This window comes from Zalophus californianus, chromosome 9, assembly GCF_009762305.2.
Source record: "Zalophus californianus isolate mZalCal1 chromosome 9, mZalCal1.pri.v2, whole genome shotgun sequence".
NCBI lineage: Eukaryota > Metazoa > Chordata > Mammalia > Carnivora > Otariidae > Zalophus > Zalophus californianus.
The window spans coordinates 98,399,446-98,427,034 of NC_045603.1; the positions used below are offsets into that span (position 1 = coordinate 98,399,446).

Consider the following 27,589-nt stretch of genomic DNA (forward strand, 5'->3'; position numbering starts at 1 on the left):
ATATCCAAAGCAGAACTTTTAATTGTCCCCCTGAAAACATGCCCCACAGTCTTCCCCATATTTCAATTACTGCCAACTCCGTTCTTCTGAAAGCTCAGGCCCAAACCCTGCGTGAGTCATCCTTGACTCTCCCTCAAACCTCACACACATCTGTCAGCTCGTCCTGTAAGCTTTACCTTCGGGAAACAGGTACAGAATCCATGCATTTCTCCCCATCTCCACTGCCATTCTTGGCTCTAAACTCCCACCATCTCTTGCCCAAGTCACTGCAACAGCCCCCTAACTGGTGTCCCGCTTTCTTCCTTTCCCTTCTTAGTAATGTAACAGTAGCCAGAGCATGATGATCCTGTTAAAGCCCAAGTCAGACCACCTCACCTGCTTGGAATCCTCAAGTGGCCCCACGTCACGCTGAGAAAATGCCAAAGTCACCATGATGGCCAAACAGTTGCACAGTCGGCTCCACACCGCCTGTCCCTCTCATCTGCCCCACTGCCCTGTCTCTGGCCTCGCTGCTATCATCTGTACGTGCCAGACACATGCCCTCCTCGGGGTCTTTGTACCCGCTGTTCCATTGTGCCATTCCTTGCCCTTGCTATTCCTCCAGATCCTCTCATGGCTCACATGGACTCCTCTGGGTCTTTGCTCAAATGTCACCACCTCAAAGAGGTCTTGCTAGAACAGCTGGTTTAAGATCACAAGTCTGTTCCATCAAACTCCCCATCCCCTCCTCTCTTGTTCTCCACAGTAATAACCTATAAAACACACCATATATTTTACTTATTTTTTAAAAAAGATTTTATTTATTTATTTGACAGAAAGAGAGACAGCGAGAGAGGGAACACAAGCAGGGGGAGTGGGAGAGGGAGAAGCGGCTTCCTGCTGAGCGGGGAGCCTGATGTGGCGCTCGATCCCAGGACCCTGGGATCAGGACCTGAGCCGAAGGCAGACGCTTAACGATTGAGCCACCCAGGGGCCCCTATTTTACTTATTTTAAAAATCATCTTCTGCTCTATAATATAAACTCTGAGAGGGCAGAAACTTTTGTTTCCAGTGCCTGTCATAATACCAGCCATGTACCCAGCCATGCTCAGCAAATACTACGTCATAAATGAATAAATGGGCATTAAAGATGAGAAATTCATGGCAGTTTCTAACATTTGTCATCTACTTCCTAATTCAGTGTTAATGAGTGGACTTCTACGTGTTATGTAGAAGTGAGGCATGAAATGAAGTATTCAGAAAGAAGACATATCTAGCAACAGGGTACTTGTTCCTCATAGCTCACAATTACCCGTAGCCATCTTAACCACCCACCTGACAAATTCCTCTTCAATTATTGAGTGGTTCCACAGGTGACGAATGTCCAACTGGAGCAGCTGTGTGAGAAGCTGAAGAATTGGCTGCCTCTCTTCTTCCCAGTCAAAGCCATGGGCTGTCTTGGCCCGGGCTTTCTTTCCCTAAAAAAGGACCATATGGACATGTAGGGAAAAATAAGAAAACAAATCGGGTCAAGATCTGCGAGTCTGAGTGCCCAAACTACCCAGTATTGAGACAAGGTAGAAACTAACAAAGAAGACATAAACAAATTCCAAAATATAGAAGAGTTTCTTGTCAGGGAAGAATATGCTGTGATACTTTTGAGTATTTTCCCATAAACCGTAAATAAGGACAGAAGGGACTCCCAGAATTGTTGGAGTCCCTTCTTTCCCATCCATCCCCCTATCTGTCCAGTCCCCACATTAAGTGAGCCAGAAACTTCAAATTACCTTCCCAAGGTCCAGGTCCATGAGGCTTGTCTGGCTGCTCATGGTCTCAAAGGATTCCAAGAGGCGGATCAGAGCATAGCAGTTCATTTTGAGAGCATTTAGGTGGGCGCTCCTATCTGACACACTCAAAGCTGCATCATCCAGGATAGTGGGAAGTTCCTGGGAATGACGGGACACCACTGCGAGGGGCAGAATCTGGAGTTGGCTTCATTCACTTTCCTCATACACCCCGACTTCAAAACACCCGGCAATTGCAGCCATCAGATTACCAAAGATCTGTGTTTCATCTCTCAGTGGTCACAACACAAGCCAAGTCCTTTGGGACCTCCGACCTCGATACCCTGAACATGCCCTGTCCCCACTCTCTCACTCCAGCTACCCCAGTTTCTCTCTGGAGACTGGAAGAACCACCTCTGTTGAAGAGAGGTAGTTCAAAAGTAGGGAATATTTCTTGTTGGTCTGCCCTTACAGCGAACACACACAACTCTGTACTGCCCACCAAGATTACAGACCTTAATAGGTCAAAGGTACCCGGGCTTAGCCAAACCAACTGAATCACCACAGCCTTGATATCATCACGTGGCTGATAAAATGTAGGAAACAGTAAGCAAACAAACAAACAGCGACAAACACCTTCCATCCCCTACCCCCTGACCCATAAACACCTTTTATCAGGAATTCCAGAGTATCTTCCTTGAGGCCAGGATCTATACTTCGAAAGTGACTATGAGGGAAAGAAAGTGTGGGGGGGTGAGACAGGAAACTGCAGAGCCCATTCTAGGTCAGATCAAACCTGAAGAATCTAATACTTAAAAATATCTGTGAAACTGCTCAACTGAATAAATGTGGTGTTAAGTTGGGGTCAATGCTCATTAGTAGAGATATCAGCACCCAAAGCCTTTATCAGTGAACCTATAATTTGGAATTTCAGGACTAACATGCAAAGTTAGGGTCGACAGCGAACAGTTCTTAAAAGTACCAGCCAGCTAGGTGCTTTATACTTACTGTAGAATGCTATAGATAGTATCAAAGTGCTCCAGCATAGCCAGGGGCCCCTGAGCTCGGAAGGCAGCCTGAAATGCTATAAAGATGGAAGAAACTAATTAATAAAGAGGAGAGGGCTTTTTGGTAAATTCTATTCACGGCAGAAAATCGAGTTAATTACTTTTATTGTTTGAATCACAAAAAGAGACCGTTCATTTCTTTTTTTTTTTTTTTAAGATTTTATTTATTTGACAGAGAGAGACACAGCGAGAGAGGGAACACAAGCAGGGGGAGGGGGAGAGGGAGAAGCAGGCCCCCCGCCGAGCAGGGAGCCCGATGTGGGGCTCGATCCCAGGACCCTAGGATCATGACCTGAGCCGAAGGCAGACGCTTAGTGACTGAGCCACCCAGGTGCCCCTTTTTATTTATTTATTTATTTTAAAGATTTTATTTATTCGAGACACAGAGATACAGAAAGAGAGAGAGAGAGAGAGAATGAGCAGGGAGAGAGACAGAGGGAGACAGAGAAGCAGTCTCCCTGCCGAGCCAGGAGCCCAATGTGGGGCTCGATACCAGGACCCCGGGATCATGACCTGAGCCGAAGGCAGACGCTTAACCATCTGAGCCACCCAGGTGCCCCATCAATGTAACCTATTATAATAATAGCTTACACTTGTCCTGTTTTATAATGAAAGACTTACTTGAGTTCCACTACATCTCTGAGTTTGATAAAGCAGATGGCATTATGCCTATTTTATGGGAAAAGGAACTAAGTCTCAGAGTAGTTGTGTGACTCGTTCAGTGTAGTTTGTAGTGAACACAAACTCAGGATCTATTTTTTTTTTTAATTTTGAAATTACAAAAGTGGCAAAAAACGTACAAAGTTTCTTTTAATTTTTTTATTTTATTATTATTATTTAAAGATTTTATTTATTTATTTGACAGAGAGAGACAGCGAGAGAGGGAACACAAGCAGGGGGAGTGGGAGAGGGAGAACAGGCTTCACGCCAAGGAGGGAGCCCGATGTGGGACTCGATTCCAGGACCCTGGGATCATGACCTGAGCCCAAGGCAGATGCTTAACGACTGAGCCACCCAGGCACCCATATTTTATTATTTTTTTTAAATAAAGATTTTATTTATTTATTTTTGAGAGAGAAAGAGCACAAGCAGGGGGAGCAACAGAGGGAGAGGGAGAAGCAGACTCCCCGCTGAGCAGGGAGCCCGATGTGGGGCTCAATCCCAGGACCCTGGGATCATGACCTGAGCCGAAGGCAGACACTTAACCGACTGAGCCACCCAGGTGCCCTCATACAAAGTTCTTATACTTTTCACTCTAATAACATTAACATCTTACATAACTACAGCACAAGAATCTATTCTAAACTAAGGAATTAACATTAACTCAATGCTATTAATCAATCTACAGACCTTATTTGAATTCTGTTAGTTGTTTTACTTAAGTCCTTTTCATGGTCCAGGATCCAATCCAGGATCCCACAATGCATTTAGTTGTCATGTCTCCTTAGTCTCTTCTCATCTTTGCCTTTCAGTCTTGACACTTTCAAAGTGTGCTATTCAGTTATTCTGTAGAATGTCCCTTGGTCTGGGTTTGTTTGCTATTCTCTCATGATTAGATTGAGGTTACGCATTTTTGGCAAGATGAATGCAGAAGGGAGGCTGGGTCTTTTCAATGCATCATACCAAGAAGTACATGATATCAATACCTTATTAGTATGTTAACTTTGACCACTTGGTAGTCAAAGGTAGGTATCTCCTCTGTAAAGTTACTATTTTCCCCTTTGCAGTAATTAAGCATCTTGTGGGGAGATATTTGCACCTCTGCAAATATCCTGTCTCTCATCACATTTTGCCCACTATTTTAGGCATCTGTCCATGATTCTTGCCTGCCACAATTATCACTGAGGTATTTACTATACAGTGGTTTCTCTTTTTTCTTTCTTTTAAGATTTTACTTTTAAGTAATCTCTACACCCAATGCGGGGCTTGAACTCACAGCCCTAAGATCAAGAGTCATATGCTCTTCCAACTGAGCCAGCCCGGTGCCCATATATGGTGATTTTTCCATCTCCAGCATTCCTTCTACACTAATGGGAATGTCACTAGAAGGATGAGCTATCCCTTTCCCCTCAGTTATTTTTTTCTTAAGATTTTATTTATTTATTTGACAGAGAGATAGAGAGAGAGCACAAGTAGGCAGAGAGGCAGGCAGAGGGAGAGGGAGAAGCAGGCTCCCCGCTGAGCAAGGAGTCTGAGGCGGGGCTCAATTCTAGGACCCTGGAATCATGGCCTGAGCCGAAGGCAGCTACTTAACAAACTGAGCCACCCAGGTGCCCCTCCCCTCAGTTATTTATTCAAATTGGAGTAGACCCATGGACATTTCTTTTATTCTGTTTTAATCCATTCCTCCTACGATCTATTTTGTTGCTCAAATTATCCCATACTTGACCATTGGGAGTGCCATCAACTTGACCTGTGTCCTTTCAACATATTCCCTTTACTTTCGCTCTCCCAGTTTCTTGTACCACAAGATATTCCAGGCTCATCTTGTACTTTCCCTGGCCCAGTCCTGGAATCAACCATGCTCAACAGAGTCCTGGTTTTCTTTATGGAAGTAAGGCATCTAGAAACCAAGTTCAAGGCACTAGTTAGGCTGACTGCTATTGGAGTATCATAGTTTTTAGGCCCTCAGTAGAGAATAGCAGGCATGTATGTGTATAGGCACACATATCCCCTACATCTATTTTTATATGTGTATATATTAAAAAATGAGTTCATTTACATATTTACTTAATCCTAGTATAAAACAGTTTCAGGGGATGCCTGGATGGCTCAGTCGTTGGGCGTCTGCCTTTGGCTTAGGTCATGATCCCAGGGTCCTGGGATTGAGCCCCACGTCGAGCTCCCTGCTCAGCGGGAAGCCTGCTTCTCCCTCTCCCACTCCCCCTGTTTGTGTTCCCTCTCTCGCTGTGTCTCTCTCTGTCAAATAAATAAAACCTTTAAAAAAAAAGTTTCAGAATTGCTAACCTATAGTCCTATAAAAAAATGTTTACTAAGTTAGCTTACAATAATTGTGTAAAGTTCTTTTTTCCAGAGTATATAGTCAAAATACTACTGCTTTTCAAAGCTACGTAGGTTAGTTCTTTTCTTCCCGACTCATTAATGTGATTATGTGAAACACTTATAACGTATTTGTTACCACTTTATATTACATTTTGAAAACCCAGTGTCTTTTGATTCTCAGGCCCAGTGCTCTTTTCATCCTGATCCTACCGCTTCTAGATAAACACTTCAGTATCAAGGGAGTAGAGTTGAATTATGTCTTACAACATGTAGGAGTGACAAGGCAGTATGGGAATTAGGTTTTGACCCAAGTTATACATCAAGCTCTTTCTGAGGACAGGGAAGGAAAGAATTCCACCAAATTCTTCTTTTCTGCAATACCAAGTTGGTTTGCCTTGAAAGTAAAGCCAGAATCTTGTACTCCAAGTATCACTGCTGGCATTGACCTGATTATAATGTTAGGATGTCCAACTACGTACAAATCCTCTGTGATTTTTTAAAAAAAGATTTTATTTATTTTGACAGAGAGAGAGAGAGACAGCGAGAGAGGGAACACAAGCAGGGGGAGTGCGAGAGGGAGAGGCAGGCTTCCCACTGAGCAGAGAGCCCGACATGGGGCTCGATCCCAGGACCCTGGGATCATGACCTGAGCCGAAGGCAGACGCTTAACGACTGAGCCACCCAGGCGCCCCATCCTCTGTGATTTTTTTTTTAAGATTTTATTTATTTATTTGCTAGAGAGAGAGACAGAGAAAGAGGGAACACAAGCAGGGGGAGTAGGAGAGGGAGAAGCAGGCTCCCCGCTGAGCAGGGAATCCGATGTGGGGCTCGATTCCAGGACCCTGGGATCATGACCTGAGCTGAAGGCAGACTCTCAACGACTGAGTCACCCAGGCGCCCCTCCTCTGTGATTTTTAACAAGCTGTCTTATTCCTCCAGTTCTTACAGCCTCCCTAGCACTATAATCATAACACATTCTCCTCTTCCTTTATACTTCTTACCCTATGCCTCTCTGACTTTAATAGATGACTGCTCTCCACTTTACCAAAAAGAACGAGACCCAAAGCACAGGTTCTCTCGTAATCCTGCCTCCCTATCAACAAACGTCTCTGCCAACATCTTCCCATTCTTTACCTGAGTCTCAAGCAAAAAGTTTCTTTCTTCTAAAGCTAACCTGTCCCACTGCCCCGAAGATTTATCTCCTCTTTTTCACCTTTGCTTTTTATCCTGTCCAGGACTTGCTCTTATTGTGCCAACATGCTCAGGCCTCCCTTTATTTTTTCTAAAGATTTACTTATTCATTTGTCTGGAAGCGGGGCGGGGGGGGGGGGGTGCAGAGCACAAGCAGGGGGAGCGGCAGGCAGAGAAGGCAGAGGGAGAAGCAGGCTCCCCGATGATCAGGGAGCCCGACATGGGACTGGATCCCAGGACCCTGGGATCATGAACCGAGCGGAAGGCAGATGCTTAACCGCCTGAGCCACCCAGGACTCCCTTTAAAACAAACAAAACAAAAATGCTCAATGCCTTTCATTTGACCGTGCTATCATATCACTTTTAAATTGTGTCTCCTCTTTCAATTTCCTGAAATCTGTTTCTGAGATTTACCAATCTAACAACTATTCTCTCAAAGATTACCAACTACCCATTTTTTCATTACAACCAATGATTTTTCTTGGTCCACATATCTCTTTAATTCTTTGAAGCACTACCCACTGATCTAGTCTACAGTCAGACTGCTTTAGATTTACATTTGACTTGAACATTTACCAGGCCAAGCTACTTAGCTTACTAAGTCTGTTTCCGCTTCTCTAAATTGGGTGTAATAAAAGATCACACCTATAGGGCTTTTCAGAATTTTTTGGTAAAGCTTAGTAGAGATAATCCCCATGAAGCAATCAGAACAATACTTAGCACACAATGTAACTCAGTATATGTAAACTATTAACTAATCTTACAAACCTCTTTCTGTGATCTGGAAAATACAGAAAATGGAAAAAAGAGAAAGACATAAGCACTGTTAACACCTGGCTAAATTTTGTCTATTTTGTATGCACAGCATTTCTGCTGTTGAGGCCATATCACATATTCACTTCTCTGTTCTGCTTTTTAAAATTTAAAATTACAATAAGCATATTATGAAACCTCTGTAAATAATTTTTTTTTATTTTTTTAAAGGTCCTTTTTTTTTTTTTTTAAGATTTTATTTATTTATTTGACGGAGAGAGACACAGCGAGAGAAGGAACACAAGCAGCAGGGGTGGGAGAGGGAGAAGCAGGCTTCCCGCCAACCAGGGAGCCCAATGTGGGGCTTGATCCCAGGACCCTGGGATCATGACCTGAGCCGAAGGCAGACACTTAATGACTGAGCCACCCAGGCGCCCCTGTAAATAATTTTTAATGGTCACATAATATTCCACTGAATCTATGTATCTTAATTAACTTACTGTTCTTCTATCATTAGACCTTATGGTATTTCTTTTTTTTTAAGTAGGTTTCATGCCCAATGTGGGGCTTGAACTATGACCCTGAGATCAAGAGTCGCATGCTCTATTGACTGAGTCAGCCAAGTGCCCCTATTGTTAGACATTATGGTATTTCTAATTTTTTCCACTAAAATTCACAACACAGGGCACCTCGGTGGCTCAGTCGGTTAAGTGTCTGCCTTCGGCTCAGGTCATGATCCCAGGGTCCTGGGATCCAGTCCCGTATCGGGCTCCCTGCTCAGCGGGGAGTCTGCTTCTCCCTCTGCCCCTCCCCCCTGCTATGCCGCCCCCCAAATTCACAACACATTTATTCCCCTGGCAAATCTGGATTAAATCTAACTGACTGCTTACTCCATTCTTGTAACCACACAAATAAAAATGGCTTGACAAAAATACACAATCATGCCAACTATTCTCACTTTAAACTTATGCCCATTAACCACAAGTAGACCCTTAGTACTTCTTGCTAGGCCTATTACAAATTCCCAGCCCTACTCACTTTCTTCTAGGCAATTATTTCATACTTTTCCTCTGCTCAGAAGATCAAGATCTTCTTCCCCAGCTCCCTCTCAGTTAAAGGGTTCACTTCCTATCTCATGGAGAAAATAGAATCACACAGAAGAGAACTTCCAGCCGCCCCAAGATCCGTATCTTCCTGCATTATCTGCATCTGTGCCCACGTACTCTGCCTTCTCTTTTGCTGCTGTGGATAAACTATCCCATGCTCTAATGAAACCTTCTCCTCCCCCTGTGCACCAGATCACACACTCTCTCACCTACTAAAGATACTGCCCCAACACTCATCCCTTCTCCCTCCTGCATCATCAACCTTTCCCTCTCTGATCACTTCCATTCATTCAGCACATACACATGCAATACCACCCATCTTACAAAAAAATCCTCCCTCAACTCTATCTCCTCCTCTACCACCACCCCTTTTCTCTGTTCCTCATTAAAGCAAAACAACCACGATAAGTTATCTAAACTGTCCTCCCATTTTCTCATAAACCTCTTCCTATTAGGCTTTTGCCCCCACCACTCCTCTGAAACTGCTTTCCCCAAGGTTGCAATCGCCACATTGTGAAGTCCAGTCATTAACTTGCAGTTGAGCTCTCCCTTTCTTTTTGAAATGTACTCATAATTTAGCCTCCAGTTAGCACCTCTTGTTCACTTTCTGCCTCAATGATTGGTCCTCAGTTTCTCCTATTGGTTTCTTTCTCATCTTCCCAGCTTCTACCAGACTGTCTCAGATCTTACGTTTTTAAATTGCTTTTCTTCTCCATCTACGTTCAAATTTCATAGCTTTAAATGCCCTCTACAATGCTGAATATCAAACCCCAAATGTATAACTGTAGCTGGCACCTCTCCCCTGAACTCCAGAACTCTACAACCAACAGACTAAACCTGCTCCTCTCGGGCGCCTGGGGAGCTCAGTCAGTTAAGCATCTGCCTTCAGCTCAAGTCATGATCCCAGGGTCCTAGGATTCAGTCCCACATTGTCAGGCTTCCTGCTCTGCAGGGAGCCTGCTTCTCCTTCTGCCCCTCTCCCACTCATTCTCTCAACCTCTCTCTCTGCCTCTCAAATAAATAAATAAAAATCTTAAAAAAAAAGTAAATACACCTGCTCCATCTCAGTAAATGGCAGCTCCATTCTTCCAAAAGCCTTGTCATCATGCTAGATTCTTCTTTCTCCAACCCTATAAATTCAAGCCAATCCATCAACAATCCTTTTTGCTCGACTTTCAACATATGTTCAGTACCTAACTTTTTACGATTACCTCCACTGCTATCAGCCCCAGGCAAGCTACCTGGTACTACTGTATTAGCCTCTCAACTAGTCTCGCCGATTCTTCCCTTGCCCCTTACTCTATTCAAAACAACAGGGATACTTTTAAAATGTCAGACTGTGTCACTCCTGTGCTCAAAACCCAATGGCTTTCAAACTCACTCACACTGAAGCTAAATCTTTACCATGACCTACAAGACTCTAGATTAGTGCTTCTCCAACTTAAATGCGCATCTGAATTACCTAGGGATCTTCTTAAAAAATGGATTTTCTGATTCAGTAGTTCCGAGTTGGATCTTGGATTTCTGATAAGTTCCTAAATCATGATTCTAATGTTGCTAGTTTGAGGACCACACTTAGAAGAGCATGACTATAGAGAAATCTGCATCACTTCTCATCTGACCTCTTTTGCCCTAACTTACTCTACTCCAACCATATTGGCATTTTCCCACCTCAGAGCCACGGCACTAGATTTTCTCTCTGCTTAGAATGCCTATGAGAATTGGCACAGTTCACTTCCTCACCTTTAAGGCCTCTGCTCGAACATCACCTATCAGCAAGCCTTCTCTTATCATCCAACATGAAATGCAGCTCCTACCCCACCATGCCATATCTTGTTTATCTTGCTTCTTTTTCTCCCTGGCACTTGCAACCATCTGATAAATCCCCTATTTGTATTTATTCCTTCTTGAGAACCTTGAGAGAAAGAACTCTGTCAACTTGTCTGTTTTGTCTACTGTTGTGTATCCAGTACCCAGAACAGTGCCTGGCACACAGTGTATCGTCAGTAAATACTTGTTCAACAAATTAAGTGATTTGATCTTTTTTTTTTTTAAAGATTTTTTTTTTAAGATTTTATTTATTTATTTATTTGAGAGAGAGAATGACAGAGAGAGAGAGCATGAGAGGGGGGAGGGTCAGAGGGAGAAGCAGACTCCCCGCTGAGCAGGGAGCCCGATGCAGGACTCGATCCTAGGACTCCAGGATCATGACCTGAGCCGAAGGCAGTCGCTTAACCAACTGAGCCACCCAGGCGCCCAAGTGATTTGATCTTGCAGAACTTATAGTTAGGGTTCTAAACACCAAAAGCAATGCAATTGTTATGAAAAGAACTCTTAGAGTAATTATTTAAAAAATTATGCATTATAATAACTGAAAGACAACTGACTACAGTGTAGCCTGTGCAACTGGTGATGCCTATATCAATACAGTATGGAGAGAACAGTCTACCTCTCCCCTACAGTGGATACTGTTGGCTAGCCACCTACCCATTGACTGCCACACTCTGCCTTCTTTGCTTACCAAATAGTGATATGTCTAGGTTTGGGGAGGCTCCTAGATAATAATCTTGATCAATTTAGACAATCTGGGTGATTCCATTTCCCTTACCAGTAATTAGTCAGGGAAACAGGCAAAACCCAATTCTGGCTAAATCTGTTGGGAGGCTTTTGGTAAAGTTTTAAAAAAGGAAAGAAGAAAAGAAAAAGCATAAGATAAAAAAAAAGGATCACCTTTTCTAACTCTGGACATCAGAGCAAGGAGCTACCATCTAGCAACCATGATGGGAAGGCCAAGAGGAAACAAGCTGGAGTTAAATTATCAAGCTGCTGCATTAACCAACCCTTCTTGTTGTAGGAGATAACAAACGAAGTAGTTATTATCCCTATCTTTACAGACAAGGAGACTGACGCACAGAGAGAATAAGTAACTTGTCCAAGGTCAAAGTGGTAGAGCCAGGATTCAGATTCAGAAAGCTTGGCTCCAGAGTCTTAAATCTCTACTCTATGTACCTCTCCAAAGCAACCTAATTGATAGAAGACCACTTCCAATAAGTATAGTGATATTATGGGGTCTCGCTGATAATGTATAAATTGTCTTGTTCATCTGTAGGTTTCAATGGATAACCTTCATTGTCCATACACTGTTCAGTGTTGCAGCTGTACGTATTTGTCGTCCGCCCTCCCCCCCCATTAGTGCACTCTTGGAAACAAGAGATCTAGACTTTAAAAAAGTATTACCTGAAACAAGTCAGGTCAAGTCCCACACATTCTGAGAAAGTCTATAACCTTTAAATCCACCAGAACTTAATTTTAGTTTATAAGAGGTAAAGATCAAAAATAAGTTTTTGTCCAAAGAGTACCCACATACACGCAGACTGTTTATTGAATAATTGAGGAAAGGAGGTCAATGTGTATACTCTCCATATAATACATCCCAAGCAATGCTAGGAAAAAAACAGTGACTAGGCAAGACAAGTTCTTTGCCCTCATGGAGCTTAGTGGTGTAGTGGAACAGACAGACAATATAATTACATGTGGGAAGGTTGTTTCGAAGTGCTAGGCACAGTAGCAGCTATGGAGTCTTACCTCTAAGCTGTGATGGAAGATTTCTGATGGACAGTATCTCTTGCACAACATATTGATTCACCCCTCCACTTTTCAACAACTCCTCTGGGGATAAGGGCAGATGGAACTCATACAGTTGGGGAGACATCTTTCTCCCACTGGCTCACAAGGCTGGAAACCAAACAGCAAATAGGTCAGGGTCTATTATCTAAGGCCTGTCTTTTTATCTGGTTCTATTATTCCTCCCCTCTCCAATACATGATGCTTATATCAAACTTATATCAAGCTGGTAACATTATCTTAGAGGATGTGAGATCAACCCTGGACTAAAATCTAATTCTAGTTGTGACTCTGCCATTTGGTCATGTCACATAACCCCGTGAACCTCATCTGCAAAACGGAGTTACTAATCTCTGATTATTTTACAAAGTTGTTGTGAGGATCAAATGAGTCAAGGGATACGAAAATGGACATCATATCTGATATAGCTCTCCAAATGCCAATCTCAAGGAATGCATAATAACATAACCCAATTTACACATGAGGAAATTGAAGCTAAGAAAGGTTAAGCGATTTGCCCATATTCCGTAGCGGATCTGTAAAACTTACTGTTTCTACATCTTACCCCAAAGATATACGCATGGAACCTCCCCGCCTCTCCTACGCGGCCTAATACCGCGTCATATTGCCCCGTCCCCAACACGTCCAGTCTTTCATTCCCCGCTGCCCATGAACACCACACCTCAGAAGAGTTCACCCGCCGCTCCTCCGACTCAGGTCGTGAGGCCGAAACGAAGGAAAAAACACGGAGTGCACAATACGCACCAACGAGCACGGCAGCACTCGGAAGCGGGCAGAGAAACCGGCCAATCCCCGGCAGGCGGACGCAAAACACCGCTACACAGCCAGGCGCCGCGCGGGCAAAGCCACAAACGTGCAGTTCAAATCTCAACGGCCGTTAGGAGGCCAATCGCGACACTCACTGCGGGGACCGGCCAATCACATCGTAGGAGTCGGGAAGCCGGGCAGCGGCGCCGAGGGAGGGGCGGGGCCTAGGTCCAGTACCCGCCCCCTTCGCCTCGCGGCCACCGGGTTCTGCTGCCCTTCTAACCCGGGAGTGGTAGTGCCCCTGGGCTGGGGACCCACTCAGTCACCCTCCCAGGACAGGAGGCAAGTCCAAGCCGGGAGTTTAGGAGGCTCAGGCTCTAATCCACGTTCCGCCATCGCCTCCGCTATGTGACGTCCAGCAGGTTACTTCACTCTCTGAGCCTTAGATTTCCTCCCCTGTAGAAAAGGGGTAATACAAACAGCTACAGCGCAAAACTGCTGTGAGGCACAGAAAAAGGAAGTTCAGGGTTCCAGGGTCTGCACCTTCATCTCCCTCACAGTTGAGGGACCCCCCAGGAAAGGGTGAATTTTCTTGAAATTCACGTTGGGGGCATCCCAGGCAACGACGATACGAGCGACTCAGCACTTCTGACGGTCCACGACTTCCGCGGGCGAACCGGAAATGCCGGGGCGAGGCGAGGCGGGGCGGGAGGGTGTCAAGGCCTCGTACACCGGAACCCGGAGGGCGGGGCTTATGGCGGGGGAAGGAGGGGCCGAGGCGGGGTGAGGCCCAAGATGGCTGCCTCCACCTAGTGCCCTCTGACGTTAGAGTGGAAGGTCCCTGTCAGCTCCTTGAAGGCCACGTGCGACGCTATTCTTATGCTTGTGCTGGTGCTGTTGTGGGGGAGAGACGAGAGCAATGGCAGGGAGCCTCTTTATGGGGGCAGGAAGGGTCCTATGGGGCCGGGTGCCCTTGGCCTGCAGAAGCTTCTCTTTGGGTAAGTGCTGATGTAGAAAAACGCCCCGAGAACTGCTTGCCTGTAAGGGGCTTATATTCATTCCATTTCTTCTCCATCCTTAGGTATTCCTAGAATGTTCCACGTAAGGCTCACCCTCCCTCCTCCCAAAGTGGTTGATCGTTGGAACGAGAAGAGGGCCATGTTCGGGGTGTATGACAATATCGGGATCCTGGGTAAGACGCGACTCCATGGCACAGAATTTCAGAATGGCATTTGTGCCGTAAAGATTTTTTTCCACCTGTGTAGGAATGGTGCCGTGCTTAATCGTAAGAGCAGACACGTACGTGTCTATTTAGGTTGTGTTCGGTGCTGTTATTCCTTATAATAACTTCTTCACTTTACAGCCAAGGAAACTGAGGCACAGAGACGTTGTGTGATTTTCCCAAAGCCAGTAAATGGCAGTGCCAGAATTTGAACCCCAAGCAGCCTGGCTCCAGAGTCTGTGCTCTTGAACATGTGGTGTAATATGTCTTGTCTGTAGGTGTAGCTCAGGGAAGTGCAACTGTGTGCTGAAGGCTTAACTGGGTTGAGGCTCACTTCCCTCTTGTCTTGGAACTAATACGTTCTCTCACATTACACAGGAGACTTCAAAATGCACCCCAAAGAACTGATCAAGGGCCCCAAATGGCTTCGAGGCTGGAAGGGGAATGAATTACAACGTTGTATCCGAAAGAAGAAAATGGTTGGAAATAGGATGTTCCTTGATGACCTGCACAACCTTAACAAACGCATAAACTACCTCTACAAACACTTTAATCGACATGGGAAGTATCGGTAGAAGAGAAAGCTGGGAACTGTGGAAGAGGCACATCTATCAGCCCGGAGAAGGGGAACAGTACTTTTCCTTATAAGGAAAGGAATGTGTATGCTCCTTGTAATAAAATGGGGCTTCTTTGGGATCTGTTATCCACACACTTTATTTTATACTAGATGCTACTTTTACTCATTCCTGTAGACTCTGAAGTCTGAGTCATCCATAAGTCCTATAGTCTTAGGTTTGGACTTAACCACTTGCCCTTTGCAGACGAGCCATACCTATAGCTTTTAAAAAAGAAAAATCATTGTTGGCACTTTTTGACATTTAGCCCTTCATATATTGAAAATGGTATTTTTAATTGCCTCATAATTCTGTTAAATGTATTTTTAAAAACACTTTCACATTATTTGAAATATAACAGATAAGTGGAATTATGCTTCTGCATTATTCTCATCAAAAATATTGGGTACCTTTTCTGAACTGAGAACTGTAGGAATAACAAAATGTAATAGATAATATGCTTTTCTAGTTAGGGAGTAAAGATATATTCACACATGTACACTTTAATAGGAGGCATTGAGTACCATATGAATGGTTTACATCCTAAGCCTGACTGATCATCAGAATCATCCTGGTAGTTTCATAATTTTAAAAGCCTGCTCCCTGCCTCCAAAGATTTGTGATCTGTAGGGCTGAGCTGTTTTGCACATCTATGTGTCGTTGTTTTTTTAGACACATTTAAAAAATGTATCCATACATGCAATGCAAAATTTAAAATTACTAAAGCGTAATCAGGTAAAAAGTTTTCTCACAGCCTGTTTTTTTGGTGCTCCTTCACAGAGGTCACCACTCTTTTTTCCCAGAGGCAACCATTCTTAAAAGATTCTTTTTAGTCCTTTGGACATATACCGTGCAAGCATATATTAACTGTATATCTCCTTTTGAGAAGAGTAGGATTCCATACCCACTGTTCTCTACCTTTCTTATTTACTTAATATAACTTGGATATTTTATATCCTCACATTCTATACCATAATGGTTTACTAGTTTCATTTTGATAGATATTTAGATTGTTTCCAGGTGTTTACTTATTCAAAGTATTACTCCTCTAGTTTTCGATAATTCTGATTAAAATCCCTCAGGTAATTTTAATTAGCCATGTTTGGAAACTTCTGACACGGAGATAAATGATCTAGATAAGAGACTGTATTTGGCCTAATCAGGAGAGGTGTCCTAGAAGAGGTTGGATTTCAGTAAGGGAAGAAAGAAGTGGGAGAACATTTCAAGCAGGGAAGAGAAGAGTGCTCAGTGGTGCACATGACCCAGCAATTCCACTCCTGTTGGGTATATATCCAACACAAATGAAAACATGTTCATACAAAAACTGGTACACAAATGTTCATAGCATTGTTATTCATTATAGCCAAAAAGAAGAAACAACCCAAGGGGCGCCTGGGTGGCTCAGTCGTTAAGCGTCTGCCTTTGGCTCAGGTCATGATCCCAGAGTCCTGGGATCGAGCCCCACATCGGGCTCCTTGCTCTGTGGGAAGCCTGCTTCTCCCTCTCCCACTCCCCTTGCTTGTGTTCCCTCTCACTGTGTCTCTCTCTGTCAAAAAATAAATAAAATCTTTAAGAAGAAACAACCCAAATGTCTATCAACTGATAAATAAAGAAAATGTGGGGGGGTGCCTGGGTGGCTCAGTTGGTTAAGAGTGACTTCAGCTCAGGTCATGATCTCAAGATCCTGGGATGGAGCCCTATGTTGAGCTCCACACTCATTGAGGAGTCTGCTTCTCCCTCTCCCTATACCCTTCCCCCTACTCAGCAGGGAGCCTGCTTCTCTCTCTCCCTCTGCCCCTCCCTCAGCTTGTGCCCTCTCTCTCTCTCAAATAAATAAATAAAATCTTTTAAAAAAGAAACATCATGTATGTAAATTAAAAGTACATGAACAGATAATAGTACACATTTTCCAAAAACAGAATTATATCAAGCAATTTGTAATGTCTGTGGCTCGGGAGGGGAATAGGGGAAAAAGGAATAAAAAAATGAAACACATCTTTTGATGGATAAGTAAAGATGTGGTCTATCAGAAAAACAAAGTTCTATTTTTTTTTTTTTTAAGATTTTATTTGACAGAACGAGAGAGCACAAGTAGGGGGAACAGTAGAGGGAGAGGGAGAAGCAGGCTCTCCGCCGAGCAGGGAGCCTGATGCGGGGCTCGATCCCAGGATCCTAGAATCATGACCTGAGCCGAAGGCAGATGCTTAACCATCTGAGCCACCCACATGCCCCAAAAATGTTCTATTTTTGTCTAGGATGATTCATATTCTTTTTTTTTAAGATTTTATTTATTTATTTGACAGAGAGAGACAGTGAGAGAGGGAACACAAGCAAGGGGAGTGGGAGAGGGAGAAGCAGGCTCCCCGCTGAGCGGAGAGCCCGATGCGGGGCTCGATCCCAGGACCCTGGGATCATGACCTGAGCCGAAGGCAGACGCCCAACGACTGAGCCATTCAGTCACCCCTAGGATGATTCATATCCTAAGAAACACACTTATTTAGTCTTGTTAGTTTCTTAAACTTATCAGTGTTTATTATAACAGGTCAAACTTTACACACCCTCAAGTCCTTTTGGTATTCTCACCACCTATTATATAATCATATGTAATGTACATGTACAATATATATGTTTGTTGCTGGTTTGGGGTATAAAACAATGTAGTTCAAGATAGCTGTACATAGTAGTTTTCTGGGGCTGCCATAACAAAATATCACAACTTTGGTGGCTTAAACAACAGCAATTTATTGTTTCACATTTCCAGAGGCTTAGCAGTCTGAGATCAAGGTGTCAGCAGGGTTGGTTCTTCTGAGGGTTATGAGGGAGAATCTATTTCATGCCTCTCTCCTAGCTTCTGGTGGTTTGCTGGCAATCTTTGGTGTTCTTTGTCTTGTAAACATATCAGCCTGATCTCTGCCTTCATGTTAAAATGGCATTCTCTCTGTGTGCGTGTCTCCAAATTTTCCCATTTTATAAAGATTCTAGTCATACCAGAGTGGGGCCCACTCTACTCCAATATGACTTCATCTTAACTAACTACATCTGCAACAACCCTATTTCCAAATAAGATCACATTCTGAGGTACTGAGGGTTAGGACTTCAACATAAAAAAATTGTTTAAAGGGAAATCGGAGGGGGACATGAACCATGAGAGACTATGGACTCTGAGAAACAAACTGAGGGTTCTAGAGGGAAGGAGGTTGGGGGGATGGGTTAGCCTGGTGATGGGTATTAAAGAGGGCATGTATTGAATGGAGCACTGGGTGTTATATGCAAACAATGAATCATGGAACACTACATCAAAAACTAATGATGTAATGTATGGTGATTAACATAACATAATAAAATAAAATTTAAAAAAAGATTTTATTTTTAAGTAATCTCTACACTGAATGTGGGGTTCGAACTCAACCTCAAGACCGAGAGTCATATGCTCCAAAAACTGAGCCAGCCAGGTTCCCCAGGACTTTCACATAAAAATTTTTGAAAGACACAATTCAACTCATAACTATAGTCTTCAGTCTCCCCGATACATATATATACACCACTGGTATATATATCTACCAATATATATACCACATTCCTTTGCTTTTTTCTTAGTTCTTGAAATTTATGATTCTTTATAGCTTCAGTAGATTCTCCAGGTTTGATTTGGGACTCTTCCCAAAGCCAGTGGCCTCTATTAGTTATCTTGTCAGGAAACTGGATTTATACTTCTCAATCTCTTCCTTTCTTATCGTCCCCACCCCCACTCCTCTTCATCACAGTTATCTCAGCATTTTGGCTTAAATCAGTAGGCAATATCTACATTATTAGGACCACGTCAATATTGTTTACTACTTAGTGTATTGTGGAATAACTTGTGTTTCTTATTTAAAAACTCTATATCTTTATTGAGATACAATTTGCCCAGTTCAATGGCTTTTAGTATATTCACTGAATTGTACATCCATCATCATACTCAATTTTTTAACGTTTTCATCATTACTCCAAAATGAAACCCTATACTCCTTAGTTGCCACCCTCAATTTCCCCTCCCTCCCAGTTCTAGACAGCCACTAATCCATTTTCTGTCCCTATAGATTCTTGCCTATTCTGGATATTTCATCTAAATGGAATCACACCATATTTAATCCTTTATGACTGGCTTTTCAAACTTAGCATAGTACTTTCAAGGTTCATCCATGTTGTAGCATGTATCAGTACTTCATTCCTTTTTATTGCTGAATAATATTCCATTGTATGGATATACCACACCATATTTATCCATTTATCAGTTAGCGGACATTTGGGTTGTTTTTACTTTTTGGTTATTCTGAATAATGTGGCCTATGAACATTCATGTAACAAGGTTTTGTGTGGACATTTTCATTTCTCTTACATATATACCTAGAAGTGGAATTGCTGGGTCATATGGTAACTCTATGTTTAACTGTTTGAGGAATTGCCAACTCTTTTCCAAATTGACCACATTATTTTGCATCTCTACCTGCAGTGTATGAGGGTTTAATTTCTCCCCATGCGTGGCAACACTTGGTATTATCTGTTTTGCTTTTGTTTTTGTTTTTCACAGTAGCCATTCTAGTGGGCATAAAGTAGTATCACACGGTTGCTTTGATTTGTATTTCCCTGATGGCTAATGATGTAAAGCATCTTTTCTTGTGCTTAATGTCCATTGGCATATCTTCTTTTAAGAAATATCTATTTAGATCCTTTGTCCATTTTCAAACTTTTTTATTATAATTGAGTTGGAAGAGTTCTTTATATATTCTAGACAATTACCATATCAGATATCTGATTTGCAAATATTTTCTTCCATTCTGTGAATTCTTTTCACTTTCTTGATCACATTCTTTGAAGCACAAAAGTTTTATTTTTAAGAAGATTTTATTTATTTATTTATTTATTTATTTTAGAGAGAGGAGCAGAGGGAGAGGGAGAGAGTAAATCCCAAGCAGACTCTGCACTGAGTGCAGAGGCTGACTTGGGGTTAGATCTCACAACCATGAGACCATGACCTGAGCCAAAATCAAGATTCACAGGCTTAACTGACTGAGGCACTCAGGTGCCCTGAAGCACAAGTTTTAAAGTTTGCTGATGTCCTGTGTATTTTTTCTTTTGTTGTTTGTGCCTTTGTTATCATATGTAAGAAACCATTGCCCAATCCAAGGTCATGAAGACATAGAACTATGTTTTCTTTTAAGACTTTTATGGTTTTAGCTCTTACATTTAAGTTTTTGATACATTTTGAGTTAATGTTTGTGTATGGTGAGAGGAAGCCATCCAAATTCATTTTTTTGCATGCTGACATCCATTTGTCCCAGGATCATTTGTTGAAAAGATTATTCTTTCCCCCATTTAATGGTCTTGGCACCCTTGTTGAAAAATCAATTGACATAAATGTGAAGTAACTTCTATTTCTTATTTAGCTTTTTGTTTTTCCTTAAGTTAGTAATTGCCTTTTTTCTTTGTATCTAGCTCTAATTTTTTTCCATACATCTCATCAGACCTGTAAAAATAATGGTTCATATTATTTTTCAAATATTTAAATATGTCAGATACTTTATTAATTTTTTTCTCTGAAGACTTTCCCAGTTTTTTTCTAACCTCTTATTTCAGTCAGGACACATTGTTTCTGGGTCTGTGGCACAGCTACCATTCCAAGAATTTTCTTTCACCAGTATGTGGATCCAGCATTCCATACCCTACATGTATTGCCTTTCTCTTTCTTGTTTGCCAGAGCACATCTTGTAGTAGCCTACTTGAAAAGGGAGGTAAGAATTTGATGCTGAAAGAAGTCTATATTCTACCTTTTGATATATATTGATCTTATTTTTTATATTGATCTTATATTGATAGTTTGGTTGGTAGAGAATTCTAGATTAATGATCATTTTTCTTCAGAATTTTAAAGGTACTGCCACACTGTCTTCTATTTCTAATACTGTATTGAGATGCCATTCTGATTCTTTTTCCTTTTTTCCCCCCTTTTTTTGAATTCTTTTAGGATCTTCTCTTTTTCCATAATATTCTGATTTCGTAAAAATGTGTCTTGATGTGCTTCTTTTTTTCTTTGTGTTGGGCACACAGCACATTATTTAATCCAGAAGGATTTGTTCAATTCAGGAAAATTTTTTTGTATTTCTCTTATAATCCTGTTTTCTCATTTTATCTCATATCCTGTTTTCTCTTTTTAGAACTCCTATTAGTCGGACATTGGACTATTTGGTTTGATTTTCTAACTTTCTTTCTTATTTCCTATCTCTATCTCTATCTCTGTTGGCTCTTGCTCTTGGAACCTTGTTTCTTATTTGTTTGCAATTTTTGACCACAATTTATATTTCTTGGAACTGTATCTGTGGAAATTCCCCAGGGCCTAGATTGAGGATGAGCTCATCCAGAGAGGATTGCATTGCTTCTGCCTGGAGTTTGGTGGCACTATTAACCTAAAACCACTTTAAATTCTTACCATTTTGTTGTTAGGATCAACAAAAAATTCAGGCAGAAAAACAACACTTGTGGTTATAAATTCTCTGCTAGTATTTAAAAGAAAAAAAATAACAGATCTCTACTAGGCACCTAGGTTCCAGATAAACAATGTTCTATGAAGTCTCCTAGGGCAGTGTGGGTGTGAGTATATTTTAAATCCACTCTTACATGACAATATAGGGGTTCTGACTTTATGGTGGGGACTTTCTGTTAGATTTCCAACCCTAGAAAAGCCCTGAGCTCTGTCTCCTCTGCCACCATGGCATCCAGTGAGGCCATCACCATGCCTAAATTCAACTTTTTAGCAAATGCCCATAAGGCAAAACAGGCTTCAGTGCTCAGCTTATCTCTCTGAGTACCAGCTTTAACTTAGTTTTTGGTCTAGACAGTCTTTATTTCCTTGTCAGCTCATAAATGCATTTTATTTTATTTTTTATTTTATTTTTTAAAGATTTTATTTATTTATTTGAGAGAGTGAGAGAGAGAGAGCCCAAGAGGGGGTAGGGTCAGAGGAGAAGCAGACTCCCTGCTGAGCAGGGAGCCTGATGTGGGACTCAATCCCAGGACTCCAGGATCATGACCTGAGCCGAAGGCAGTCCCTTAACCAACTGAGCCACCCAGGCGCCCCATAAATGCATTTTAAAAATAACATTTGAGGCAAAAAATCTAGAACAGTTAAACAATTTTGAAAAAGAACAATGAAGTGGGAGAAATAATTCTATATGATGTTAAGGCTTACTATATAGCTACAGTAATTAAGACTGTATTATTGGTAGAAGGAAAGACATACAGATCGGTGGAACTGAATAGAGAACCCAGAAATAGACCTGCACAAGTATGCCAAACTGATTTTTTTATTTTTTTTATTTATTTTTTTAAAAGATTTTATTTATTTACTCATGAGAGACAGACAGAGAGAGAGAGAGAGAGAGAGAGGCAGAGGGAGAAGCAGGCTCCCAAGGAGCAGGGAGCCCGATGCGGGACTCAATCCCAGGACCCTGGGATCATGACCTGAGCCGAAGGCAGACGCTTAACCATCTGAGCCACCCAGGCGCCCCAAACTGATTTTTTTAAAGGGAAATAACACCTTTTTATTCAAAATTTTTTTGAAGATTTTATTTATTTATTTGAGAGAGCGAGCGAGCACGAGTGGGGGGAGGGGCAGAGGGAGAGGAAGAGAGAGAGGGAGAGAAGCCGACTCCCTGCTGAATGTGGAGGGGTGGGGTGGGGTGGGGTGATGGGGCCTAGATCATGACCTGAGCTGAATGCAGACACTTAACCAATTGAGCCATCCAGGCTCTCCTCAAGTTTTTATTTAAATTCAAGTTAGTTAACATATAGTGTAGTACTGGTTTCAGGAGTAGAATTTAGTGATTTATCACTTATATATAACACTCAGTGTTCATCACAACACGTGCCCTCCTTTTTTTTTTTTAAAGATTTTATTTATTTATTAGAGAGAAAGAGGGAGAGCATATGAACTGGGCGGGAAGGAGGCAGAGAGAGAGGGAGAAGTAGACTCCCCAATTAGCAGGGACCCCAACTCGGGGTTTAATCCCAGGACCCTAAGATCATGACCTGAGCTGAAAGCAGCTGCTTAACCAAGTGAGCCATCCAGGGGTCCCAACAAGTGCCACCCTTAATGCCCGTCACCCATTTAGCCCATCCCCCCACCTCCCTTCCTGTAACCCTCAGTTTATTCTCTATAGTTGAGAGTCTCTTATGGTTTGCCTCCCTCTCTATTTTTATCTTATTTTATTTTTCCTTCCCTTCCCCTATGTTCATCTGTTTTCTTTCTTAAATTCCACACATGAGTCAAATCAAATGGCATTTGTCTTTCTCTGAATGACTTATTTTGCTTAGCATAATACCCTCTAGTTCCATCCACATCGTTGCAAATGGCAAGATTTCATTCTTTTTGATGGATGAGTAATATTCCATTGCATATATACACCACATCTTCTTTATCCATTTGTCAGTCAGTGGACATTTGGGCTCTTTCCATAATTTGGCTATTATTGATAATGCTGCTATAAACATTGGGGAGCATGTGCCCCTTTGAATCAGTATTTTTGTATCCTTTGGATAAATACCTAGTAGTGCAATTGCTGGGTCGTAGAGTAGTTTTATTTTTTAACTGTTTGAGGCACCTCCACACTGTTTTCCAGAGTGGCTGCACCAGTTTACATTCCCACCAACAGTGTAAGAGGGTTCCCCTTTTCCCTCATCCTCCCCAACATCTGTTGTTTCCTAAGGTAATTTTAGCCATTCTGACAGTTGTGAGGTGTTATCTTATTGTGATTTTGATTTGTACTTCCCTGATGATGAGTGATGTTGACCACTTTTTCATGTGTTTTTTGGCCATTTGTATGTCTTCTTTGGAGAAATGTCTGTTCATGTCTTCTGCCCATTTTTTTTTAATTAAAAAAATTTTTTTTGTTATGTTAATCACCATACATTACATCATTAGTTCTTGATGTAGTGTTTCATGATTCATTGTTTGTGCATAATACCCAGTGCTCCACGCAGAATGTGCCCTCTTTAATACCCATCACCAGGCTAACCCATCCCCCCACTCTCCTCCCCTCTAGAACCCTCAGTTTGTTTTTCAGAGTCCATCATCTCTCATGGTTCGTCTCCCCCTCCGACTTACTCCCCTTCATTCTTCCCCTCCTGCTATCTTCTTCTTTTTCTTTTTTCTTAACATATGTTGCATTATTTGTTTCAGAGGTACAGATCTGTGATTCAACAGTCTTGCGCAATTCACAGCGCTCACCATAGCACATACCCTCCCCAGTGTCTATCACCCAGCCACCCCATCCCTCCCACCCCCCTACCACTCCAGCAACACTCAGTTTGTTTCCTGAGATTAAGAATTCCTCATATCAGTGAGGTCATATGATTCATGTCTTTCTCTGATTGACTTATTTCACTCAGCATAACACCCTCCAGTTCCATCCATGTCGTTGCAAATGGCAAGATCTCATTCCTTTTGATGGCTGCATAATATTCCATTGTGTATATATACCACCTCTTCTTTATCCATTCATCTGTCGATGGACATCTTGGCTCTTTCCACAGTTTGGTTATTGTGGACATTGCTGCTATAAACATTGGGGTGCACGTACCCCTTCGGATCCCTACATTTGTATCTTTGTGGTAAATACCCAGTAGTGCAATTGCTGGATCGTATGGCAGCTCTATTTTCAACTGTTTGAGGAACCTCCATACTGTTTTCCAGAGTGGATGCATCAGCTTGCATTCCCACCAACAGTGTAGGAGGGTTCCCCTTTCTCCACATCCCCGCTAACATCTGCCGTTTCCTGACTTGTTAATTTTAGCCATTCTGACTGGTGTGAGGTGGTATCTCATTGAGGTTTTGATTTGGATTTCCCTGATGCCGAGCGATGTTGAGCACTTTTTCATGTGTCTGTTGGCCATTTGGATGTCTTCTTTGGAAAAATGTCTGTTCATGTCTTCTGCCCATTTCTTGATTGGATTATTTGTTCTTTGGGTGTTGAGTTTGATTAGTTCTTTATAGATTTTGGATACTAGCCCTTTATCTGATATGTCATTTGCAAATATTTTCTCCCATTCTGTCGGTTGTCTTTTGGTTTTGTGGACTGTTTCTTTTGCTGTGCAAAAGCTTTTTATCTTGATGAAATCCCAATAGTTCATTTTTGCCTTTGCTTCCCTTGCTTTTGGCGATGTTTCTAGGAAGAAGTTGCTGTCTTCTGCCCATTTCTTAACTGGATTATTTATTTTTGAGGTGTTGAGTTTGGTAAGTTCTTTATAGATTCTGGATATTACTCCTTTATCCGATATGTCATTTGCTAATATCTTCTCCCATTTGGTAGGTTGCCTTTTAGGTTTGTTGACTGCTTCCATTGCTGTGCAGAAGCTTTTTATCTTGATGAAGTCCCAATAGTTCAGTTTTGCTTTTGTTTCCTTTGCCACCAGAAATGTATCTAGCAAGAAGTTGTTGCAGGCCAGAGAGGTTGCTGCCCAAGTTCTCCTCTAGGATCTTGATGGTTTCCTGTCTCACATTTAGGTCTTTCATCCATTTTGAATTTATTTTTGTGTGTTGTGTAAGAAAGTGGTCCAGTTTCATTCTTCTGCATGTGGCTGTCCAGTTTTCTCAACACCATTTGTTGAAGAGACTGTCTTTTTTTCATTGGATATTCCTTCCTGCTTTGTTGGAGATTAGTTGGCCATATATATAGTTGTAGGCCCATTTCTGTGTTGTCTATTCTGTTCTATTGATCTATGTGTCTGTTTTTCGGCTAGTACCACACTGTCTTGATGATTACAGCTTTGTAATAGAGCTTGAAGTCTGGAATTGTGATGCCTCCTGCTTTGCTTTTCTTTTTCAACATTACTTTGGCTATTTGGGGTCTTTTCTGGTTCCATACAAATTTTAGAATTGTTTGTTCTAGCTCTGTGAAAAATGCTGGTGTTATTTTGATTGGGATTGCTTTGAATTTGTAGATTGCTTTGGGTAGTATAGAGAGTTTAACAATGTTTGCTCTTCCAGTCCGTGAGCATGGAATGTTTTCCCACTTCTTTGTGTCTTCTTCAATTTCTTTCATTAGCATTCTATAGTTTTCAGAGTACAGATTTTTTACCTCTTTGGTTAGGTTTATTCCTAGGTATCTTATGGTTTTTGGCACAATTATAAATGGGATTGATTCTTTGATTTCTCTTTCTGCTGCTTTGTTATTGGTGTATAGAAATGCAACACATTTCTGTATGTTGATTTTATATCCTGCAACTTTGCTAAATTGTGTATCAGTTCTAGCAATTTTTTTGCTAGAGACTTTTGGGTTTTCTACATAGAGTATCATGTTATCTGCAAATAGTGAAAATCTGACTTCTTCCTTGCTGATTTGGATGCCTTCTATTTCTTTCTGTTGTCTGATTGCTTGGCTAGGACTTTCAGTACAATGTTGAACAACAGTGGTGAGAGTGGACATCCCTGTTGTGTTCCTGACCTTAGGGGAAAAGCTCTCAGTTTTTCCCCATTGAAGATGATATTAAAGATTTTCTTTATTTATTCATTCAAGACACAGAGATACACACAGAGAGAGAGAACATGAGCAGGGGGAGAAGCAGAGGGAGGGGGAGAAGCAGGTCCCCCCACTGAGCAGGGAGCCTGATGTGGGGCTCGACCCCAGGACCCTGAGATCATGACCTAAGCTGAAGGCAGACGCTTAACCATCTGAGCCACCCAGGTGCCCCTGAATATGGGTCTTTCATATACGGCCTTTATGATGTTGAGGTATGTTCCTTCTGTCTCTACTTTCTTGAGGGTTTTTATCAAGAAAGGATGCTGTATTTTGTTAAATGCTTTTTCTGCATCTATTGAGAGCATCATATAGTTCTTATCCTTTCTTTTACTGATGTAGTTAGTGTATCACACTGATTTGTAGATATTGAACCACCCCTGCAACCCAGGAATAAATCCTACTTGATCATGGTAAATAATTCTTTTTTTTTAAAGGTTTTATTTATTTATTTGACAGAGAGAGAGACAGCGAGAGAGGGAACACAAGCAGGGGGAGTGGGAGAAGGAGAAGCAGGCTTCCCACTGAGCAGGAAGCCTGACGCATGTGGGGCTTGATCCCAGGACCCTGAGATCATGATCTGAGCCGAAGGCAGGCGCTTAACGACTGAGCCACCCAGGCACCCTGGAAATAAAGCCAATCTTAAAAGGTTTCATACCGTATCCTTCCACTATATAGTATTCTTGAAATAAAGTTATAAAGATGGAGAAACAATTAGTGGCTGACAAGGGTTAGGGATGGGGGCAGGTGTGGCTATAAAAGGATAGCACCAGGGAGTCTTGTAGTAATGTCATAGTTCTGTACGGTGATTGTAGTTGTGGTTACAGGAATCTACACACATATTGCATAAAACCACATATACGAATGCATGTAAAACTGGTGAAATATGAATAAACTCTGGATTGTACCAATGTTAGTTTCCTGGTTTTA

At 42.0% G+C, this 27,589-nt stretch overlaps 2 protein-coding genes and 1 non-coding gene across 6 annotated transcripts in view; 1 reads left to right on the top strand and 2 right to left on the bottom strand.

The window, feature by feature from the left end:
* NCAPD2 (non-SMC condensin I complex subunit D2) overlaps positions 1-13,941 on the bottom strand; it is a 29,884-nt gene extending 15,943 nt beyond the window's left edge. The window contains exons 1-6 of one of the 4 annotated variants that reach the window (XM_027594860.2): positions 13,273-13,941; positions 12,469-12,618; positions 2,772-2,847; positions 2,432-2,490; positions 1,767-1,945; positions 1,315-1,457 (exon numbers count right to left, since the gene is read on the bottom strand). In XM_027594860.2, coding sequence (XP_027450661.2) covers positions 1,315-1,457; positions 1,767-1,945; positions 2,432-2,490; positions 2,772-2,847; positions 12,469-12,595 — 584 coding nt within the window. In that variant the 5' untranslated portion in view covers positions 12,596-12,618; positions 13,273-13,941. Of the gene's footprint in view, positions 1-1,314; positions 1,458-1,766; positions 1,946-2,431; positions 2,491-2,771; positions 2,848-12,468; positions 12,619-13,189 lie in introns of all 4 variants that reach the window. The other 3 variants (XM_027594858.2, XM_027594862.2, XM_027594861.2) reach the window with 3 other exon arrangements.
* LOC113923290 lies at positions 2,022-2,350 on the bottom strand. The gene has a single exon (XR_003520287.2). It is a non-coding gene; the product is annotated as a small nucleolar RNA U85 (small nucleolar RNA).
* Positions 13,942-14,020: 79 nt separating the features above from the next.
* On the top strand, positions 14,021-15,193 carry MRPL51 (mitochondrial ribosomal protein L51). Its single transcript, XM_027594863.2, has 3 exons — positions 14,021-14,273; positions 14,357-14,467; positions 14,876-15,193. The coding sequence occupies exons 1-3, from the start codon at positions 14,195-14,197 to the stop codon at positions 15,070-15,072; spliced, it is 387 nt and encodes a 128-aa protein (XP_027450664.1). The 5' UTR covers positions 14,021-14,194; the 3' UTR covers positions 15,073-15,193.
* The last annotated feature ends 12,396 nt before the right edge of the window (positions 15,194-27,589 follow it).